We start from the raw sequence: 22,506 nt of genomic DNA on the forward strand, positions 1-22,506 counted from the left end.
GTTTACCTGTTATTGATCAGAAAGGATCGAAGTGCAACAGACACTGGAGTTTTGTGTGTGTGTGTGTGTGTGTGTGTGTGTGTGCGCGCTCATTTTCAGTCTCTCTTGGCTGCTGGTGAAAGCTTCTATTCTTAACTTTCATTGTCTCACCTTTTCCCAAGAGCAAGAAAATAGAGAATTTTTTTTGCAGCAGCTTTTGGGAAATCCAAAACATGCACACATTTTTATTACTCACCAGACCCATGTGTGCTGCTTGAATTACTTCAGAGACATTCATTTTTAAATATTTATTTTAATTTGGCCTGTCAATTGATTAAAAATTAAAATTTAAAATTTAATACACTGCCATTTAATAGTTAATACTGAATGAAATTAAATGAAATTCAACTCAATGAAATTAATACTTTTATTCAGCAGGGAAGTGACACTGTTGACAGTTATTTAAAAAAAAGTACCTTTATTATGTTGCAATTCAATTTTTTTTTTAAATAAATGCTGCTCTTTTATACTTATCAAAGAATCCGGAAAAAATGTCTACCATAGTTTTCACAAAAATATTAATATAAATGTTTTTAACATTGAGAATAATAAATGTTTCTTGATCACCAAATCAGCATATTAGACTGATTTCTGAAGGATCATGTCATGTGACACTGAAGACTGGAGTAATGACTGCTGAAAATTCAGCTTTGCCATCACAGGAAAAAAATTACATTTTAAAATATATGAAAATAGAAAACTGGAATTTAAAATTGTAATTATATTTAAAATATTACTGTTTACTGTATTTTTAAACAATAAATGAAGAAATAATAATAAAAAAACAGCCTTAAATAAATGCAGCCTTGGTGATCAGAAGAAACTCCTTACAGACTTTTAAACGCAAGTGTAATGATTTAATTAAATTAATTGCAAAAATACCCTAAATAAAGAATATTTAAAGACAACATTGTGGTAAACAAGTAAAGTATTGAATAGACATTACAAAAAATTACTTAAGAGGTCAGTTTAAATTTTTTTTTTTTTTACAAAATAGTTCCATAAGCCTATCACAGTACTGGTCCACAGCAATTTATATCACAATTGAGTCGGTTAGTGAAGTCAGTCTGAATGTTCATGCATGACGCATTCTCGCATTCACTCTGTACTATTTTTTAAGTGTTGGTCTGTGTACATGTTTGTCTTTGGCCATTTCTCAACTTTTAAAGGGGTCATATAATGGTACATGCACTTTTTCAAGTTGATTGTACTGAAATGTGTGTTGGCAGTGCCTGTACACAACCATCATATAATGATAAAAATCTATCCAGTGTTTTTGTTTTAATCTCCTTATGTTTTCCCCTGCCTCAAATTGAGCCGTTTGTTTTTGTGACGTCAATAAAATGGACGCCCCTCCCACAATTGTTGATTGACAGCAGCGTTTCAACACAGACCCGCCCTGAGCGAGCTGTCATCATAGTCCGTCATTGTTGATACGCTGGAGCAGAATGGTGTCTAAGCGATTGTGGTGTTCTGTTCTTGGGTGTAATAACGAACACGGTCATTTTGATGTTCCTAAATCCGAACCGCTGAAGACGCAGTGGCTGAGTTTTGTTTTCGAAGGGAATATTCCCCACGAGCAACGTCACTGCTTTCATGTTTGCGTTATTCGCGAATCTTTACGCAGACTGCTTTATAAACGAGGGTCAGACTCAGTATAAAGCTGGTTTTGCTAAGAAGCTGCTCCTGAAAAAAGAATCGGCGGTACCAACTATTCATGTCCCTGCTGCACCTCCAGAAGAAGTGAGTGTAAAATTGTATATTTTATATTAATCTTTGCAAATCACTTGCACGCTTCACGATGAATGCGGCTAAGGTTTACACGGCATGTTTTCTATACGATGTTCTCAATATAATTCATAATCCCACGTTTATAATGAACAACGCGTTATGGTTATTGTGTTATTACAAACTGAGTATGTATACATCAGTAAACATAGCGTTCGTACATCTCACTAAGTTACTCTACCCTGCCAGTACACAAAGATAGATCAAAGTGACATTATGTTAACCAACCATTCAGAAACGTCCTGTTCGAGCCTTTATTGTCGAACTTCTTTGCGGCCGTCATCTTGTTCCGGGTCCGACTCCGGTTCAAACTGATACCATTGCACAGATGTGTCCTCAGAGACTTTCTCCATTCTTTCTCCAAAATATACCCTCAACTGTTGTCAAGGCAACACTCCACGTGCGTTGTGTCAAAACGCCCGCAGAACAGAGGCGCGGAGTGAGCGAAGCTCATTATCATTTAAACGCATATGCACTGAAACGGCATGCTGAAAACAGCTGTTTTTGACCAGGTAAAATTAGTGTTTTCTTACAACACTAATGAGAATTTTTAATTAAAGTATATTACAAACTTTTCATTTAGACCCTAAAGAATCAAATTAACTTGGCATTATATGACCCCTTTAAAGCATGTCTCAAAGCCCCCGCGTTCAGTTCCATGCAGTTGCATTCTGTCTTACTGTTCTGAATGCAACAATGCGTCCTGCGTGATCTGATTCTGTGCAGTCTGTTTTTGGTAAATGTGATTTGGCGAGGCGTGTTGCCTGTAGTAGCAGCTGAGCTTCAAGCTTGAATTGCTTTAATCATAGGAATATTCCTTAATGTGGAATTTACTTATGGGTCAGGTGGCATGCTTAAATAGTGTTTTTTTTTATCACATTATTTTTTAATTCATATTATTATTTAAATGAATGTGTTAAATGAACTGTCCTAATTTTGAAAGGCAGCTCTGGTTTGTATCTGAGAGTATGTTATGCAAGTTATTCCTCTAGGCTGTATAGGGTTTATTTAGAGTTCACTGTGAGGAAAAAAAGATTAGAGGATATGCTGTTGTTCAGTATAGATTAAAAATACAAAACTAGTGTGCACATCCCTAACACCCAGATTGGGCTCAGGTGCAGGACAACAAAGTAACATAAACGAAAAAAGAAGCGTGAATTCCGCACAATGAAAATAGCTGCTCCAAATGAATTTATTAATAGCACAACGTTTCGACCGTCAGGTCTTCATCAGGCATAATACCAATGTAGAGTAAAGTCAACTTTAAATAGAAACAGGTAATCGCCTTAATTGGGCCCACACACAAAAACATGTGACAAATAATACAAGTAATGTGACAAAAAAAAATATCAGTATAGATCAAACCCACAAACTTTTACCTGTTAGTCCTGGTCATTTAAAGTCAGCATGAAACATTATCCATGAACCATTATCCATTTTGTAAATGCATGTTGTAGATCTTGAGCCCAAAGCATATTTTGGCTGTCTGCATTCTACGACTGCAATTTTCGTAATTCACCATCTGTGTGCTGCCCAATTTTTGTGTCTTTTTTATTAGACTATGAGAATGTTTACATGGTAACCTGTTTTATTTCAAAAGAGCGAGGAAAATATTGTTTTCCATTCCTTTAAACTTCAAATTGAAGCACTTTACGAGCAGAATAAAGTGTTTTATAGATCGGCCATTTTTAAGCAGGAATATGGCCGGTCTATAAAACACTTTATTCAGTTTGTAAAGTGCTTATTTCAAAACTAGTAACACAGCAAAAGTTTGGTACACCTAAAAATGGAAACTACAAGACTCAAGCTTAATACTTTTGATCTTTTAGTCTTTTGCAAATAATTTGCAGATCGTAGTTAATACCCATTCATACCCTTGAGGTGTGCAGACTTCTGAGACACGTACTGACACGTCGTACTATAGGTGGCACGACAGATTTCAACTTCGTTTTAAGACTTGGGCCATCTAGTCTTTAATTGTGTTCACAATCCAGATGAGAGAGCAGTAATGAGCAAAAGCGAATAAAGTTGTGAGAGAGCAAGGCATTGAGAAGCTGGAGCAAAAAATAAATAAATAGAAAAACATCAAAATGCCTCTCCACTCTCACCATGCACGGTTTCATCTTTATTTTTTAACTCTGTTTCTTATTGTTCATGTAAAAACAATCGCAAGCTCTTCCTCTATGCTGTCTTTTTTTATATTGACAAGAAACACCTCTCCTGTTGCTTTAAGTAAGTTTGTGAGGGAATGTATTATGGGATCATCACTTCAGTCCAGGTCTGTGATCAGTTGTGTAGTGTACTCTATGCAGTCTGAATGTGTAGACATGTTTGTGATACAAATAAATGGACAGACTGAATCAACCCATCTACCCCTCTTTTCCAGACAAGCTAAAACTCTTCCTGATGTCCACCACATGATAAATAAAACATGTTCTCTCTTTTGTCCCTATGTTTAGTTGTACAAATATACTGATCCTGGATTAGCTTTTATCTTCGGCTGGTCCCCCTTCAGATTAATTATGTTTAATGTTTACAAATGATCAATATTCAATCAGAGGGCAGATGTGGTGTCCATGTAGATGAAGGAAAATGTGTTAGGGAAACCTGTTCTGGACAAAGGGCCATTGTGAAACTTGGTCATGCTAGACAACTCTTTCTTTGTCCCATATGGTCACTGTTGGCTGATCATCCATCCATCCATCCATCCTTTTTCCAAACCGCTGGTCCTATGTGGGTACAGAATAATATCATCAGGTATAAATTCCTTTATAATCGATTATTAAAGGGTAACTAAACCCATGGTCAGAGCCTGACTCCACCCACTGGCAATATTTGAAAAATGCTGATAAAATGGGCAGACCCCAGCGGAGATAGAGGGGACAAACCGAGGGCGGGGCTGAGCGGGGGGGGGGGGGCGTGCACCTGAGACCCGCAGTGACAGCTGCTGTCAGACTCTATAATGGAGAGTGACTGGAGTGACGCGAGTAGCTTTGCAACAGAGCGGTCATTTGAAATCGAGGACTTTTTTCCCCCACCTTCACCTGAAGTGGAGGAGGGTGAATTGTCTGTGGACACAGGGCCATATCAATTCGAGCCACTGGCTCAAACTGCGGTCTTAACTCCCGCATCGCGATCGGCATCTGATGAGTTTTGTCGAGTTGATGTCAATAGCGCGCGCTCCTTGTAGGCATATATTCATATTGATATTTTGCCGCTATGTGAAAAAATCCAGCAAAATGCGCCGGCGCGTTTGTCGACCCCAGAGGATTAACTTTAGCCTAACCATAAATTGTGATTAAAATATACATGATCACTCACATCAAGACGCTGCTGCGCGGTGGTGGAGTCCATGCAGGAGGAGTTTGGCACTGCGTCGCTTTTCAACGAGAGCTGTGTGGAGAAGCCCATTTCCACCTCTATTCCGTTACCATCCTGACCACTGTACTAAATACAGATAAATCTACGCTAACTTGAAGCTATCCTAACTGATGCAGTACTATGCTACTAACTAACTAACTAGGCTACACAAAATAATCTAAATAACTATATAAATGCTATGCTAAATACATGCTAAAATATATCCTGATCGTTTTCAGAGTAGAGTATTGTGAGAGATAGAGTAAGCGAGTGTACCTGCATTTACAGTAGACATAGCATTTTCCTTTAGGTCAGTCCTATATTCATAATAAAAAAATCCGCTTGAATGTCCGCTGCGATATCTTGTTCTTTTAACAGTTAAGGGTTTTTCCCGTGCCCTAGTCATTTGTCAGTTGCGTCTTGCTTTTCCGTGTTCACAAGTTTGAGTCCTTTGAATGTAAGTCTTCACTACTGACTGACTCACTCATAAAGACTGGCGAAATAATGTATGTAACTTCTGTTGCTGTTTATGGTCAGGGACTATTTTTTCCAGTGGAAGGAAGGCTTTTAGTGATTTTACTTCATGAAAGTTGCTTAGAGACATATTTTTTGGCTTTAATATTTGTATTGTGTGGTAACCGTTTTATAAAAGCAATAAGGTACGAGAGGCTGTGCTGTATCGTGAATAAGTCACGGCTGAATGGCGTTGTTAGGCACGACGCGAAGCGGAGTGCGTGCATAGTGCTTACACTAGTGCTTACAGTATAGTACTTATAAATATTTTCATTACTACTGGAGCTGCCAGTTTGCTAAGTTTCAAATGATTATTATACAGCAAGCACAAACTATACAAAAACGGCAGCCCGTCTGGCGCACTCAGTGTCCGAATTCGCACACTCGTTTTCATTCACTCCTTCAAGGGATCTATATTAGTGGAGTAATGTGGGGAATAGTGAATGAGGGTATAGGGGACAATTTTCAGGTCTGTTTTATCAGGGCTAGAGCTGGGGTGTCCAATCTTGCTCCTGGAGAGACTCTTTCCTGCAGAGTTTAGCTCCAAAAACACCTACCTGGAAGTTCCTAGTCATCCTAAAGACCTTGATTAGCTGGTTCAGGTGTTAATTGGGGCAAGAGCTAAACTCTGTTGAAAGTTGGCTATCCAGGATCATCATTGGACACCCCAATATACATCAGTGCAGTGCTGGAGGCCGGTGTCTTGCAGACTTTAATTTCAACTCTAATTAAACATACCTAACTGTAATTTGCAAGTAATTCTGCATACCTTGATAAGTGTTTGTTTATGGTTGGAACTAAAGGCTGCTGGACACGGTCCTCCAGGACTTGAGTTGTAGAGGTCTCCACCGTTAAAGGGTTAGTTCACCCCAAAATGAAAATTCTGTCAGTAATTACTCACCCTCATGATGTTCTAAACCCGTAAGACTTTCGTTCATCTTCGGAACACAAATTAAGATATTTTTGATTAAATCTGAGAGCTGGATCACTCCTCCATAGGCTTTTAAAGGGATCGAAACTGGCTGGCCCAAAAGTTATTAAAGACATCGTTAAAATAGTCCAAGTGACTACAGTGGCTCAACCTTAAGTTTATCAAGCGACGAGAATACTTTTTGTGCAGCCAACAGAGACGGAAATTAATAGTTGAATAAAGTCGTTATTTTGGTTTGTTTTTTGCGCACAAAAAGTATTCTCGTTACTAGATAAACTTAAGATTGAGCCACTGTAGTCACTTCGACTATTTTAACGATGTCTTTAATAACTTTTGGGCCGGCCAGTTTCGATCTCTTAGGTTTGGAACTACATGAGGGGGAGTAATTACTGACAGAATTTTCATTTGGGGGTGAACTAACCCTTTAAGCTGGGGCCGGGCCATTACACAATTGGGGGCTCGACCGGGACCCGAATTGAGCTGGTTTTAAAGTCAAGACTGAGCTTATTACAATCCAGATAACAAAATGTATGCATCACTACTCATTTCGGGCCAGTGGAATTTGTTTCCATAACTTTCACAAAACCATGTCATGTTAAGTTAAAGCAGGGTTGTTTAATCCAGCTCATAGGGGTCCACTGTCGTGCAGAGTTCAGCTCCAACCTCAATTAAACACACCTGAACCAGCTAACCAAAGTCTTACTAGAACCTTCCAGGTAGGTTTGTTGAGGCAAGTTGGAGCTAAACTCTGCAGGACAGTGGCCCATCAGGACAGAGTTTGGACACCCCTGAGTGCCTGTCTCAAGGCTTCAGTGGTGATAGCTGATGGATCTCCCCTCTGAACCTCTTACCTGTTGGTTAAAAGCCCAGATCTTTCACCAATAAGCCAAGTATCTAGTCTGTACCAGGCTAAGATTTGGTCTACACACATATTGTGATGGGAGTCTGAATTATATTTGCTTATATTAATTTTTTTCTTCTTGAGGCCAAAACTCCAACAAAGTCCGTTTGCATGCTTGACTCATTTTCCATACGCAGATGGGGCCAAAATTATGTTCAAGTAGCCATGGCTTGTAGGAAATGAACTGTCTGAATAATTAGACAAGCTTGACTGCAGAATGTTAGAAAATTTAACAATCCTGTCATAAATTTAGTGGATGGACTATGTAGTAAATCAGAGGTTCATGATGTCATAAACAGAAGGAACACATCAGTGGTTGGTCATATCATTAGATTGGCACTGTCAAGTTTTCGATTTTTTTTCCCCCGCCTGACTGATATCTTGGTTGTGAAATCACGTTCTATTTCATTTTGTATCGAATGCTCTTTCTACATCCTAAATGACCCATTACTAACCAGGCCTTGCCAGCTGCCACCAATCACACGCCAGCAGGACGTTGTCATGACATCTATCTACACCGAGGATGTCTCTTTTTGGAAACTATAGAGAGAGAAAAACAGAGAATGACAAATGAGTTTAGATGGATACTTAATTACATTTATGTGCAGCCTCTGATATTTTGCGCATTATTTGTTCAGGTTTTGCCCTTAAGTCTGCTTATAATGTTTTTTAAGACAAACAAAGGTTAGTTTTACCTGACCATATTCCACACGTTCTCAGTGTCCCTCTGTTTTGAATGGATAACCTCTTTGAATGTAAAAGGAGTAGTTGCTGTATACTTAATTTTAATTTTGGGGTGAACTATCCCTTTAAGTCAACGTTTACTCACCCTTTTGTTTTAATGCCGTATGCCCTTCTTTCTTTCATGGACCACTAAAGGAGAATTTAAAAAATAAAAAAAAAATAAAAAAATGTCCAATTAGCGCTTCTCCATATAATACTGTGGATTTGCAGATGTGTGAGTTTATAGATTAAAGTCCCTATAAAGGCAATTCTAAAAAAAAATTGTAAACCCATTATAAATGTTAGAAATGTATTGCTAAAACATATTACAAAGACTGTGAACTGTGAAGTACTGAATTGTGGAGTTAGACCGTTAAACAGTTTTTCACCATTGCTATTTTCCGGATTTTTAGGGTGGGGCTAAAACGGGGCTCGATGACGCACTGGAGCCCCTGAGCTCGTGGACACGCCCCTACTTGATGACGCACTGAGGCTGGCCCCTCCCCTAACAATAGAGCACATTCGCATCAGTTCGCCGCTCAATCGCGAGTTACTGTCACTATTAGTTACTACAGCCTACAGTTTGCTAGCTAGCTATGCCTTCGACACGGAAATGCGTAGGCTACTACCTGGATGCGATCATGTACAAAACAGATCGGTGTCTTTATTTAAATTTCCTAAAAACGATCACATCAAGAAGAGGTGGATTCATTTTGTTGAAGAGCCAACCTTGATATAGAGCTGAGGATCACCGCCAACACCCGCCTCTGTAGTGATCATTTTACACGGGATAGTTTTATAAACTTTCGTCGGAGACAACTGGGATTCACTGATAATCCGCTGTTACTGGTGAATGGGGCCGAACCGGCTATCTCCCGCCTCGGCCTTCATCTCCCCGTCCCGAAAGCAGTATCACCTAATATCACCGTCGGCAGCTTTCCCGCGAGTGGGCGTGGTTTCAGCACAGCCAGCGGACACGCCCCCAGCGTTTGAGAGCAGCGTTTGAGATACTGCTCATTTTTTCAAGATTTTGATAGCTTATTTTATGTACTTACCGGCTTTTTTTATCATTCAAATTTGGCTGGGTGGCTAATAACACATTTTTCTGTGGTGTGACAACCTCAGAACACATACTTAATTTTGACTTTACAGGGACTTTAATGGTCTCATGGTTGTCGTCAGTTTTCTGAAATTTTTTGCAGTTACAGTTGTGCTTCGATTGCATTTAGGAATGGGCTGGCAGTTTCATGTATTATACAACCTGTATAGTAGTACGTTTGTTTTACTGTAATTTTGCTGTAAACAGTGAAACTCTGTGCTAGACAAATGGAGATTACACTAACACAACCATGTTAACAGCATTTAAGCTTGTCTGTGCTCTTCAGATATTACGCTGTCATGACCCCCACCTCTGATTTCTGACCGTGAGTGATTCCATCAAGAGATGGCTGACCGAGGCCTCTGCAGGTCAACAGACCATTTAGATCAATTCCACCTCATTGACACTGAAAGTGTTCTGCTCTTTGTTCTAAAGCGGGGAGATCTAGATTGCTGTGGTTTTTATGTTTTTCTGAGATGTGGCCTAGTGCAGTGATGTCTCAACCAGCGGTACACGTATCTCACATTCTTTAAGGACGTTGCCCCTTATTGTACCTCCTAAATTGCAGTTTTTTTGTTGTTTTTTTGCAAACTGTAAGAAAGCCCTTTTTGTCTTTAGTTTATACATTCAAAATATACACCCTATTGTTAACATCCATCCTTTTCACAGAATCACGATTTTTGGGACTGGAGCAAAATGGCTGTCTGTTTTGGAGGAGAGAAATCTGAAACCAGGTGAGCTGCAGAACTATTGTCATCTTTTTTTTTTTTTTTTTTTATATCCACCATAGTCTCCTTCCAGGACTCCCTCTCAATGGGGCCTTCCTGGTAAAGTAAAGGATGAGTAAATAAGGTTGTCACTATACAATATTTCAGTAGTCATTACCAATACCATTTTTTTATATTTTTTTTTTATATTTCTTAATATCAATGTAGATACCGCAGCAAAATTAATGTTGTTGAACACTCCACTTTATGTAAAGTTTAATATAAATATAAAATATATGAATATAAAAATTACCAAAAAAAAAAAATTTACACATAGCAGTCAAATATTTCTCAATTAAACATTACTTCAAGGTTTTTAGCCAATAATTTTGTTTGATACATTTTAATGATATATTAAACAATGGCAGGCAGGTCTATTGGGCTACATTTACATGGCAATGCCTAATGCAAAGTTATGTTTTTTTTTTACACATCAGTGTTTTTTGTCTTGCCTGTTTACATTTACAAACCTACTTTTAAGTGTGCACAGAATTATGGCTGTTCCTCACTTTCCCAGCAGTCTCTAGATCAGGGGTCTCAAACTCGCGGCCCGCGGGCCATTTGCGGCCCGCGGGGTGATATTTTGTGGCCCCCTACTTGACATTAAAGTGTAATGTTAGTGCGGCCCGTCGTTGCGTGTGCCGCGTTTTAAATGGGCTACCATACGATGGGTTTGTTGTCAATAGTTGCCATAGACAACCGCTAAGTACAAACATACTGCGCGCCTGGAAAAAATGAGCGCGTCGCTTCAATTATGAGCGCGCTTGCCGCGCACGCGCACCTACATTTGAAATAACGAACTTGAGCGCACAAAATATGTGAGCGCGATATGTGAACTGCCCCTTGTCGAGCTACCACCAACCAGGCCCGACGTGTTGGAGAGAGACCCTGCTTTAAAACAATGTGAGAATAATCATTTTGAGCTTGTAATATGTGTCTAACAGGTTGATAAGAAGGTTTGCTTTGATTTGTGCAGTCAGTAATTTGCCTGAGACACTATAGGCCTACATGTGTAGAAAGAATTCAATAAGACGGGCAGACATGACTGCAAATATTTGTATTTCAAAAGCAATAATTGTTTTTCTAAGTATATAATAAAAGGAAATGTGCCTTCCAAAAAAAACATTCAATATCATTAATGTGTTGTATAAAGAAAATAAAAAGGACATAAGCAAATATAAATATTACAAATATGTGTTATAGACAAAGAAAGTTTGTAAAATGAACTTCAACTGTCAGAAGGACAGCTCATGAAGAACCAATCATGTACAGAAAGGAATGTTCAAATTCAGAGGAACAGTTCAGAAGAAACGTTAATAATAAAGATTGAGAAGATTGGATCAGTTGTGCTCCTTTTTTGGAATACTTGAATACTATTTTTTGTGGAATACTTGATGCGGCCCAGCCTGACCCAGACTCTACCTCCAGCGGCCCCCAGTTAAGTTGAGTTTGAGACCCCTGCTCTAGATGCTACTGGTTCATTCACTAAATCGTTTGTGTGTGCTTGTGAATATTCAATAATAATGAGACAAACTGAAAGTGAATTAAAATGCAAATTACTGTGGAAGACGGGGTTTATCCGTAATGTCTGCCATGAGAGCGATTTTAAACAACAACAACAACAACTTGAAAATGAAATGAAGCTCGAAAACTTTAAATGAAAATCGACCCTATTTTTTCAGGATACACGGCTACTTATGAATGTCTGTCTGTGGAAAAAGATTTAGTTACGCCCATGCTAACCAGCCAAACCTTGACCCCTTAGACACAGCTGTTGCTTTGCAAGTTAAATTTAATTTAACGTTCAATCATTTTAATATAAATGTAAATTAAAATTAAATTAATTTTTCACTAATTTCATATAAATTAAATTAAAATGACATTTAAATCAATAGTAAATTAATTAAATAACTTGTGCTGTGAAAAAGAAATAAATTGAAGTAATATTAAATTATATTTATATTCAATTAAAACAATAAATATTACAAATCAATTCATTAAAAAAAATCTTTTCACAGTCCAATTAAATATCAAAAATAAAAACAAATCATGCCTTACAACGTTTCCTGCTAAATATTGTGGTTTTCTACATTACGGAAGTTAAATGCTTTTTGAATGCCAGTTTATGTCGTCTTTAAAGATGAAGCTCTTGGTGTGTTTGAGGAGTTGGGGGATTTATTTGTTTTGCATGCGTGTGGTTCAGAGGACTGTGTGTGTTGGAGGTCAGAGACGTGCTTCCTGGCCCTCTGCTGCTCCCTTTGGCTGCTTGACATTTCAGAGCGACACCTGTTAGCCTGTGGGGTGTGGCACTGGCTCTGATAACGGGGGCGAGAGACCCTCTCTACACAGGACCCCAGACGGGTGGCCTGGCATGTCGCCTGCATACATTTCAGCACAGTTTAATGTGGTTTATAATTCTGATCACTGTGAGCCATACCCATCTGCCTCCAGACTAAAATCTGTCTAAATAAATTATACTTCAGGACTTGATTTCAGAAATCGGAGCCTATTAAAAACGCTTTACTTTTAAATTGTTTTAATATAATTTATAATGTTTATGAGGTTGCATAGATATATGATTTCCATTACACGAGAGTAGATGTTAAAAGACATAGATATATGTATGGTTATTCTATATATCTACTGTTAGTAGTTATGGAATGAAAATGTAGGGAACACTATCTGAATTTAAAGGATTAGTTCACTTTAAAAAAAACTTTTGCTGATAATTTACTCACCCCCATGTCATCCAAGATGTCCATGTCTTTCTTTCTTCAGTCGAAAAGAAATTATGGTTTTTGATGAAAACATTCCAGGATTTTTCTCCATATAATGCACTTTGCTGGGCACCAAACGGTTCAAGGTCCAAAAGACAGTTTCAGTGCAAACTGTTCAAATGGCTTTAAACGACACCAGACGATGAATAAGGGTCTTATCAAGCGAAACGATCGCTCATTTAAAAAAGAAATAACAAAGTTTAAGTTTTATAAGCTCAAATGCTCGCCTTGCTCTGTTCTGTGTGACTCTCCTGTTCGAACTCGTTCATCAAAATGAACGAATCTTTTTCCGAGTCAATTCGTTCATTTCGTTTGTTAAATGAACCAAATGACTCGAAAAAAGATTTGTTCATTTTGATGAACGAGTTCGAACAGGAGAGTCACGAACGTGCATCACAGAACAGAGCAAGGCGAGCATTTGACATTATTAAACTTAAACTTTGTTATTTATTTTTGAAATGACCGATCGTTTCGCTTGATAAGACCATTATTCATCGTCTGGTGTCGTTTTAAAGCCATTTGAACAGTTTGCAGTTTGCACTGAAACTGTCTTTTGGACCTTGAACCGTTTGGTGCCCAGCAAAGTGCATTATATGGAGAAAAATCCTGGAATGTTTTCATCAAAAACCTTAATTTTTTTTCGACTGAAGAAAGAAAGACATGGACATCTTGGATGACATGGGGGTGAGTAAATTATCAGCAAAAGTTTTTTTTAAAGTGAACTAATCCTTTAATTATTTGTGCCCGATATTGTTAATCTTCTTTTGATCCCTTGCAATGTGTAGTATTTCAGTAAATGCTAAATTTAGTTAACATTGTTAATCTTTTCACTAATACATTTTGTTGTACTTGTCCATTTGCAGCAAACACACACAACCTGCAGACACTTCACACACTCCTGTCTACAGGATCTCCACTGAAGCCCCAGAGCTACGAGTATGTGTACAGCTGTATTAAGAACAATGTGCTGCTGGGATCCATATCAGGTGGGCTCTCTTTTCTTTTCCTCTTTTCTTTTATTTCATTGCATTGGATTGCATCTTCCCCTTCATTCCTTCAATTACCTGGCTTTTCCCCCCCTTTCTTCCCCCTTCCCTTCCATTTCCTGTTTCTTTTCTTTTCCTCTCTTCCTTTACCTGCTTTTCACTAGGGGTGACACGATTCTTCAAATCCTCGATTCGATTACATTTTCGATTTCTAAGGTCACGGTTCGATTCAATTTTTACATTTATTTTTTTTAAAGCCGAAACCGGCCAATCAGAATGCTCTCTGTCTTACATGCGCTTCATGAGGCACACACGCAAGGTCTCTCGCTCTCGCTCTCTCTGCCGTGCGCGCAATACGGTTTGGAGCACAGTTTTTTCTGTCTCGCATGCGCGCTCTTGCTCGCTCACTCTAGATTCCGGGAGAATTTAACTAATTTGCGTGCATCAGGGAGCCGCTATCAATATGCGGGAGACTCCCGGAACTTCCGCGAGACTTGGGATGTCTGCAAACTGTGGCTTTTTTGAAGTGCGAACGTTGTCAACATAACTCACTGGAAATCCCAAAAACTTTCACACCTGCGACTTCAATGAAAGAGGAGGGGGTTCAAGTTTTGTCGATGGGTCTCCTGCATCTGCAGTTGCCATGCTATCTTTTGAATGGCTGTAGCTAAGTTAGAGGAGGTTGACCATAGACTTGCAGCACTTCAACACATGTGTTTTTTTTCCGCTTGGCACGCCGACCGGACGTGACATGGAGGCGTGGCAGCATCGACGATTCCATTTTTTAATTCGAAGTTTGAGATTGTGAATTAATTTCGGTCGATTTTACCCTTACTTTTCACCCTTCCTTCCTTCCTTCCTTCCTTCCTTCCTTCCTTCCTTCCTTCCTTCCTTCCTTCCTTCCTTCCTTCTTTCCTTCCTTCCTTCCTTCCTTCCTTCCTTCCTTCTTTCCTTCCTTCACTTTTCTGCATTTGTCTTGCTTCCCCCTTCCTTTTCCCTGCCTTTCCCTTTCCTCCCTTTCTTCCTTTTCTGCATTCATTTTACTTTGTTTGTTTTTCTTTCCTTTTTTCCTTCCTTCCTGTCCTGTCCTATCCTATCCTATTGTTAGATTTTGCTGTATTTGGCCGAGTGTCGTTAGGGTGGCTCGCCAATGTATTTGAATTCTCTTATACATAAAATAAGTTAGCTTGACCAGAGTTCTTGTGGGGAGAAGAATTTATTGAAGGTATTAGTGTAGCACAGTTCTTCAGCAGCGATGTTAGCGTGTCGGCCTTCAAAGAATCTTAACCCAAAGTTCTGTCTGTGTTACAGCACTTTATACATGAAGACAAAAGGGCCACATACAATAGAAAACTGTTAGGACCTCCCACAGGAGATTGATCTACACTGCAATTTTGTTTCTTTGTCATTCACACCCATCAGTTCCTATGGGCCATGCCTCTGCAATGGGCCATTTGGTTCACCCCTTTACAGACACAGATAGAGTTGATTGTATCTGAGACACTGTCACAATGTAAATGCATTTGACTAAAGATGACTGAAAATACACATAATCTTTCACTATCCTATCCTATTCTGATCAGCCCATTCTTAATTTTCCTTCCAATGATCAGCACTCCAGCTCTTCTTGATAGTATGGTGTGTGTGTGTTTCACAGTGTGATCTCATGCCTGCAGGGTCCTGTGGAAACAAATTAGCATCAGCGTTAACAGCTGTGGTGGACTGCTGATTTTGTGTGCATGAGTGTGTGTTTGTGACTGGGGTCTCGCAGCATGTTTCTCTCACACACCACCTGTGCCCAGTTTTTCCCTGCGGTTTCACCAGATGAGCTTTGCTCTCATGGCAGGTCAGCGGCAGCCTGCTACAGTCATGTTATTCAGATTGAACCTTTCAGAGCTATTTGTTATTTAACTTCTTGTGTGCAGTGCTTGTTCCTGCACGAATCATTAGATATGAAGTTGCAGCCATGATATTTTTAGTCTTTGCTTTCCACTCCTTGATGCTGATTGGTCATTAGCCGCTTTTCATTTACGAAAAACCATGACCGTACATGTACATCACTGAACAGAAGTTGAAGCGTTAATGGTTTCCATGGTAAATGTTTGTAAGATTTTAATCAAACTTTCCATTTTTTTTTGTTAAAAGGTGACCAATATGTGAATCTGAAATTATAGACAACGTAATATTATTATCTTAAATAAGTGACACAGAGATTTTGATGCATTCAGAAGACATTTTTGCGCATGTCTGCCATGAAGGCTTTTTGATTTGCCATTTGGCTCATATTTGATACCATGACAGCAAATCTCATTGAATTCTGACATGTTTGCAGAGCACACGAGCCTCATAATATTTCAGAAAAAGGCTTTGACTGACGTTTCTTGACTCCTGAGGTTTTTGAAATGTCAGGCTACATAAGATGCCTGCTGGAAAACAACAGCTCAGATACACAATGCTCGTCTTCAGTCCTGATCTCAGATAGCCTCTGAAATATTGAGACGATATTCGCTTTGTCCAGGTTCAGGGTCCTAACCCTTCCTCCCCTTAGATATGTGACTTCTGCCAACCCGAGGCAGATTTGACCTTGACCCCAATGTCAGGCAGAGCATATGTGACGGGGCTTGTTTCCTGCTGCTCCTGTCACAGTGCCAGCCAGACTCCTGAGTGCAGAGGGGCAGCTGGCAGGAAACTTTAGCACTTTCAGCCACCCAGAATCACCTGAATCCAATAGACCCCCCAGTATCACCCACCATCTGTCGCATACACACATACATGTATTGTCCCAGCAACCTTTCTGTCTTTTTTTTATTTCTCTCCCATTTTCTGTCTCTTTTATAATCTGACTTTACAATCATTACATTTGTCAATTACTGAGACTTATTTTTATCTACACAGGTGTCTGTTTGACATCTCCTCTCCATTTTCCTTCACGAAACCTCATTATTTTGAAATATTGATTGTCTCGCTTTTTCTTTTGGCTCGCAATATCAATTTGCAAATTTCTTTTTCTCTCTCTCTCTCCACTTTTCTCTGTGCTGGCATTATTATGACTGAGCATCTGAGCTGCTCACTCATGTTGTCTGGTTTGTTGTTATGTTGGGTGACTCATTAAATATAGGCCTAAACTTACTCTACAGAAATACGAGAATGCAAATGCTTCTAGATACACAAGTATACGTTTGTGTGTCATTGAGTTTCAAATTTGTGTCCATGCAATTCATAACACAAGTACCCGTTGCACTTCTCATCATTGCCACAAGGTGTACTATATTGTGCATTAGTCTGACTGTGAACTGTCATTGTCTTCAGTCAGTTTCAGATCAACTACTGTCATGGGGGAGCAACAGTTTGAGGACAGTCTTGCTGAGAGAGCTAGTTAAAAACAGCATGTTTATAGCAGGCTGCCATTAAAGCACATCATAGTGTTTTTAACTTTGAGTTCAGCTTATCATGGGAGGATCCAGAGTGGGGGTGGGGGGGATTGCTTGCTACTTTTGTTTAGTTACTTGCCAGCACTTTTTTTGGCTACCAAAACAAGCTTTTTTTAGTATCACGTGGACCAGTTTCATTCTTAAAGAAAGACCTGAGGTTGTTGGACCAAACAGATATTTGAGCACCTTTGTTTAGCTTGTTCCTTTTGTTCATGTCTGATAAACAAATCAATAAGGAAGGGCTGCAGTATAGGAACTGCGATCTATATATAAATGAAGGCAGGAGATCAAAGCTACCAGTAAACTATGCCAACAAGTTTGCATTAATGAAAACATCCCATCAGTTCCATTTGCTTTAGAAGTGTCTCTCCTATATTATGGAACAATGGAAGATCTGTCTCTGTCTTTGCGAGAATTTCTCCCCAAACCTACGAGATTTTCTTGCCTTGAACATGTTGACCACCTTTAAAACTGTATATTAACGTCTTTAGTGTTTCCTCAGGTGGCACAGACATCATTTCATGCTTCATGGGCCAGAACATGACGGTGCCCGTTTACAGAGGAGAAATTCAGGCCCGAAATCTGGGCATGGCTGTGGAGTCCTGGAGCTGTGAAGGTGAGATAAAGCTCATGTTTATCTCTGATTTTATGCTCAAGACATATATATGTATGTATATGTGTGTTGAGCATATTTATATTAGCGCTGTCAATCAACAAAAAATTTATTGCAAATTTCTGTAATTAATCGCTACTAACATTAAAGTTTTTTAATATATTTTTATATTGTAATAATTTCACCGTTAATCTCCAAATTAATGTAGAAACAACATAAAGACAGTATATTTTAAATATTTGATCCAACAAGTGGAAAATAGTCATTGAATAAAGTTAACAAATACTTCACAGTCCTCACTGCATAAATGATCATTTAAATATAGATTAATCCTTATTAAAGCTACAAAAGTTATTCAGTCAAGAGCAGCGAGTGATTTTCTCTTTGTCTTTTGTTCTTTGATTTATTATTAATGAAAGACAGTCATTAAAGTGTATATATATATATATATATATATATATATATATATATATATATATATATTAAAGTCACCATAAAATAGTTCATATTTTTTAATGTAATATTGCCGTATTTATTTCTTTAATCAAAATAACTTCCTCTTCCCAATGCAACGGAATCTCTTCTCTGATGACGTGTTTACTGTATGAGGGCAGGACAACCTGTCACTCACATGAAATCAGGCCAATAGCAAACCACGACGATGCAACTATCCAATCATTTCCTGATGGACAAAATCAAGTCCCGCCCTACAATTTTTTTTTGTGCGAGAAACCTTGGATAACACTTGGATATTTACATCACTAGGGAAGAAAAGTATGTTGCAACTTCAGTTTCATGCTGATTTAAATAGTTTTGAATCTGAAAGGTGGTTTGATTGAAATCATAAGTATGTATATCACTGGACCAAATCAGCATACTAGAAGGATTTCTGAAGGATCATGTGACATGACTTGAGTAATGGCAGCTGAAAATTTAGCTTTGCCATCAAAGGAATAAATTACATTTGAATATATTAAAATGGAAAACAGTAGGTAATGTAGATATATTATATATTGTATAAAAATATTATATAAAGCAAATATATATTTACAATCTCACCTACAATAATGCCAATGAACTACATCAACTAGGAGAATAATTGTGATTTATCTCTGTTGTCTCAGATCAACAAACCATTTAAGATGTATTTGTGATTTAAAAAACGGTAAACCCCGTTTAGAAGGTTTACCTACCGTACTTTGTTTTGCCTAACGTTACCACTTAACCATGGTAAAAACCCTGCCTTTGTAGCTTCAATAACGCTGTTTTGTTTGGTGTGTTTTTCAGGTAAGCCAGTTTGGGGAGAGAGTGGCGAACTGGTGTGTTTGAAGCCCATCCCGTGCCAGCCCACTCATTTCTGGAATGACGAGAATGGCAGCAAATACCACAAAGCCTATTTTTCCACCTTCCCAGGTAACCCTTCACATGACATCACTCCAAATCTGTTTCAAAACCTAGTGAGCAGCCTCCACAGGCAGCAATTTTAGGCAACAGTCCAGAATGCATTGCTTCAAGCAGTCATTGATTGCCTACAGAGACTCACAGATGCACTCCGCTACCTTCCTTCAAAGCGCTTGAGTTGAGAAGTGTCCACAGGGAAGTGCGTTTTCTGACTGATTTAGAAAACAAACAAGTCGTCCCTTTGATTTAGGAAACAAACGTGCCACTTCAGCTTGTTCAGAAGAGGCTGCAGCTTTTCCGCTGTATTGATTAAATGATTTCTGAGGGCGAAAGGGAGAAAAAAGAACCTGACAGCTTTTGTTAGCACAAGAAAAATCTACTTGAGGCCTTATTGCTGTCAGTTTGGAGAAGTAGGAAAAGGCCAATCAGGGCAGTTCAGCTTCATTAGCGTTCTCAGCCCGCCAGCGGTCAGACATCTCTGCTTAGATGCACCATAGATGCTTCTTTCTCTAGCTATTTGTTTCATCCTTCTCTATGTGTTTATTTGTGTCTCTGTACCTCCTCATTCAGGATTCTGGGCCCATGGCGATTACTGTAAGATAAATCCAAAAACGGGAGGAGTCGTCATGCTGGGGAGAAGGTAAGTTTCACTTTGTTTTGTTGTTTTGCAGATTTTGATAATCTTCTCTAGTTTCTGCTTAGATTCTTATAATATTGCCGTGTTGTTGTATGGTGATACTCTGAGTTTGGATATGCTGCTAAAAAAGCATTATTGTTTTTTTTTATTTTCAGTGATGGAACTTTAAATCCTAATGGTGTTCGGTTTGGGAGCTCCGAAATTTATAACATTGGTGAGAAATAAACATCACACTTTTTCCTGAAATGAGTAGACCAATTTGAGCTGGTTTGGACCAGACTAAATTCACAAGTCTTTTTAACTACAGTAGAGTATTGTATATGAAGCATGTTGACATCCACCAAGCCCTTTTTTCAAAATAGACGATATATTGGTACCATAATGGTTATAAGTTCATATATGCTAAGTTTGAGGTCAGTATGTACTTTTATGTTTTTGAAAGATGTCTTATTTTTGATCAAATAAATGCAACCTTGATAAGAATACAGTAAAAATGTAATATTATGAAGTATTATTACAAATGATCTGTTTTGTATTTTGATACATTTTAAAATGTCATTTATATCTGTGATGGCAAAGCTGATTTTTCAACAGCCATTACTCCAGTGTACAGTGTCACATGATCCTTCAATAATTATAATGCTGATTTGGCACTCAAGAAACATTTATTCTTATTAATTTTGAAAACAGTTATGCTGCTTTCTTTGATGAAAAGAACAGGTTTTATTTGAAATGGAAATAATTTGATCACATTTTAACACTTGCTGAAAGTGTCAATTTCTTTAAAAAAAAATTTAAACAGTAGTGTATATTGTAATGTATTGGTCAATGTCAGATGATATTGGTCGATATTAAATATTTAATTTTTGTATGCTTATTTCAATTATTTTTACATTACCTTTGCTGTCATCTAATGCTCACTTAAAGTTCATATTTAAAAACACAAGAGTTTTAATAAAACCGTAATCCAATGCAAATATCAAAACAAGTATTGTACATTATATTGTTGTGATGCCAAATTAGAAATACACAACTCGGAATTTTAAAATCTGCCTTTTATCGATTATCAGCAGCCATAACATGAAAATAATTATCGCATATATAATTATTTAGAATGTCATAATTAGACAGTGTTTAAGACCCTTGTTATGGCCTCTCTTCTTCCAGTGGAAGCCTTCGAGGAAGTGTCCGACAGTCTTTGTGTCCCTCAGTACAACAGTGACGGAGAAGAGAGGGTGATTCTGTTCTTAAAGATGGGACCCAATAAGACCTTCAGTCAAGAGCTGGTGGGGAAGATCCGCAGGGCTATCAGAGTAGCTCTCTCTGCCCGACATGTCCCAGCATTGATCCTGGAAACCAAAGACATCCCGGTAAGCACACTTGCACTTTTCTTCTTTTTGTAGCCATTCTCTCGCTTGTCCTTTCTCTGCTTTATTTTCTGACCTTTTCCGTCTGATTGACTTTACATTTCCTTCGCCTGTAGTACACTATTAGCGGAAAGAAGGTTGAAGTTGCAGTAAAGCAGGTGGTCGCGGGTAAGGACGTCACACAGCGAGGGGCCTTCTCAAACCCAGACTCTTTGGACCTCTACAAGAACCTGCCTGAACTCCAAAACTTCTGAACAACAACTCCTGAAGGTCCAGTGCTTCTGTCTTTGAAGGGTTCGGATTCTCTGGACACTGTTGGAAAGTCTGAAGGAATTTATAGAGCTTTCAAACATCGAAGCTTTTCTGCACGTTGTGGCTCCTACTCAAACTCAGCTACCCACTGGTCCCGATGGAGTGAGTCCATACACACCATACTTCCTCAAAAGTGTAACTGGGTTCCTCTTGGGTAGAAAGTTGAGAGTGCCATTTTATGAAATTCCAACTTGGATCTTAAAGGGACATTTTATCTGCTTCTGTCATTGCGTCCACCAAGCGTTATTCCCAAGAGATGTACCAAACTCACAAACAATTCCCAAATCTGATATCTTAATATACCCGATATGTCGGTCCCATATTTTACCTCTCGTATTTTGATACAATGTCACTTTAACCTTAATGAAGGTGTGGGGAAATCTGACCATGTATGTTTTGAGGCTTTAAAATGACACTGTTTATGCTCATATATCTATATGAGTCATATACAATGATATGTTACTGAATGTTATGGATTTAAGGTTAAACCATTACTCCTGTAGGAATACCAACTTCTTGGGTCAAACCAACTGTTTGCTGGAACCTCTAACTTTTATCAGGCAAAGTTTTGTCCCCGCTGGTACCCGAATTGCAAAATGTTGGCGTAATATATTCAATTCAACTTTTTAATTTTTTTCCCTCAAAAGCCTGACTTCCTGTCTGGAAACTAGACTATATTTGTATTTTTGAACGATATCCTATCAGTAAATAGTGATTCATCACATCTGCTGTATTTGTATAGTATATTTTACTGTCCAGAACTACACTCTGTTGTCCACTGAGTGTAGATTTGAATTTAAGCTTATGTAGCTCTCTGGCCAAAAAGAGTTCTGTATATTTTTACATATATACTGTATATAT

General features: G+C 38.5%; 1 protein-coding gene across 1 annotated transcript in view; it reads left to right on the forward strand.

The window, feature by feature from the left end:
- The window catches only part of aacs (acetoacetyl-CoA synthetase), a 42,300-nt gene extending 20,180 nt beyond the window's left edge, over nucleotides 1-22,120 (forward strand). The window contains exons 11-18 of the mRNA XM_056263886.1: nucleotides 10,024-10,088; nucleotides 13,762-13,884; nucleotides 17,818-17,931; nucleotides 19,216-19,341; nucleotides 19,900-19,969; nucleotides 20,122-20,180; nucleotides 21,134-21,336; nucleotides 21,450-22,120. Of these exons, the coding sequence (XP_056119861.1) occupies nucleotides 10,024-10,088; nucleotides 13,762-13,884; nucleotides 17,818-17,931; nucleotides 19,216-19,341; nucleotides 19,900-19,969; nucleotides 20,122-20,180; nucleotides 21,134-21,336; nucleotides 21,450-21,587 (898 nt within the window). The 3' untranslated portion in view covers nucleotides 21,588-22,120. The remainder of the gene's footprint in view (nucleotides 1-10,023; nucleotides 10,089-13,761; nucleotides 13,885-17,817; nucleotides 17,932-19,215; nucleotides 19,342-19,899; nucleotides 19,970-20,121; nucleotides 20,181-21,133; nucleotides 21,337-21,449) is intronic.
- The last annotated feature ends 386 nt before the right edge of the window (nucleotides 22,121-22,506 follow it).

The sequence above is a fragment of the Rhinichthys klamathensis genome, unplaced genomic scaffold (genome assembly GCF_029890125.1).
Source record: "Rhinichthys klamathensis goyatoka isolate OS25496 unplaced genomic scaffold, OSU_Roscu_1.1 h1tg000210l_1, whole genome shotgun sequence".
NCBI lineage: Eukaryota > Metazoa > Chordata > Actinopteri > Cypriniformes > Leuciscidae > Rhinichthys > Rhinichthys klamathensis.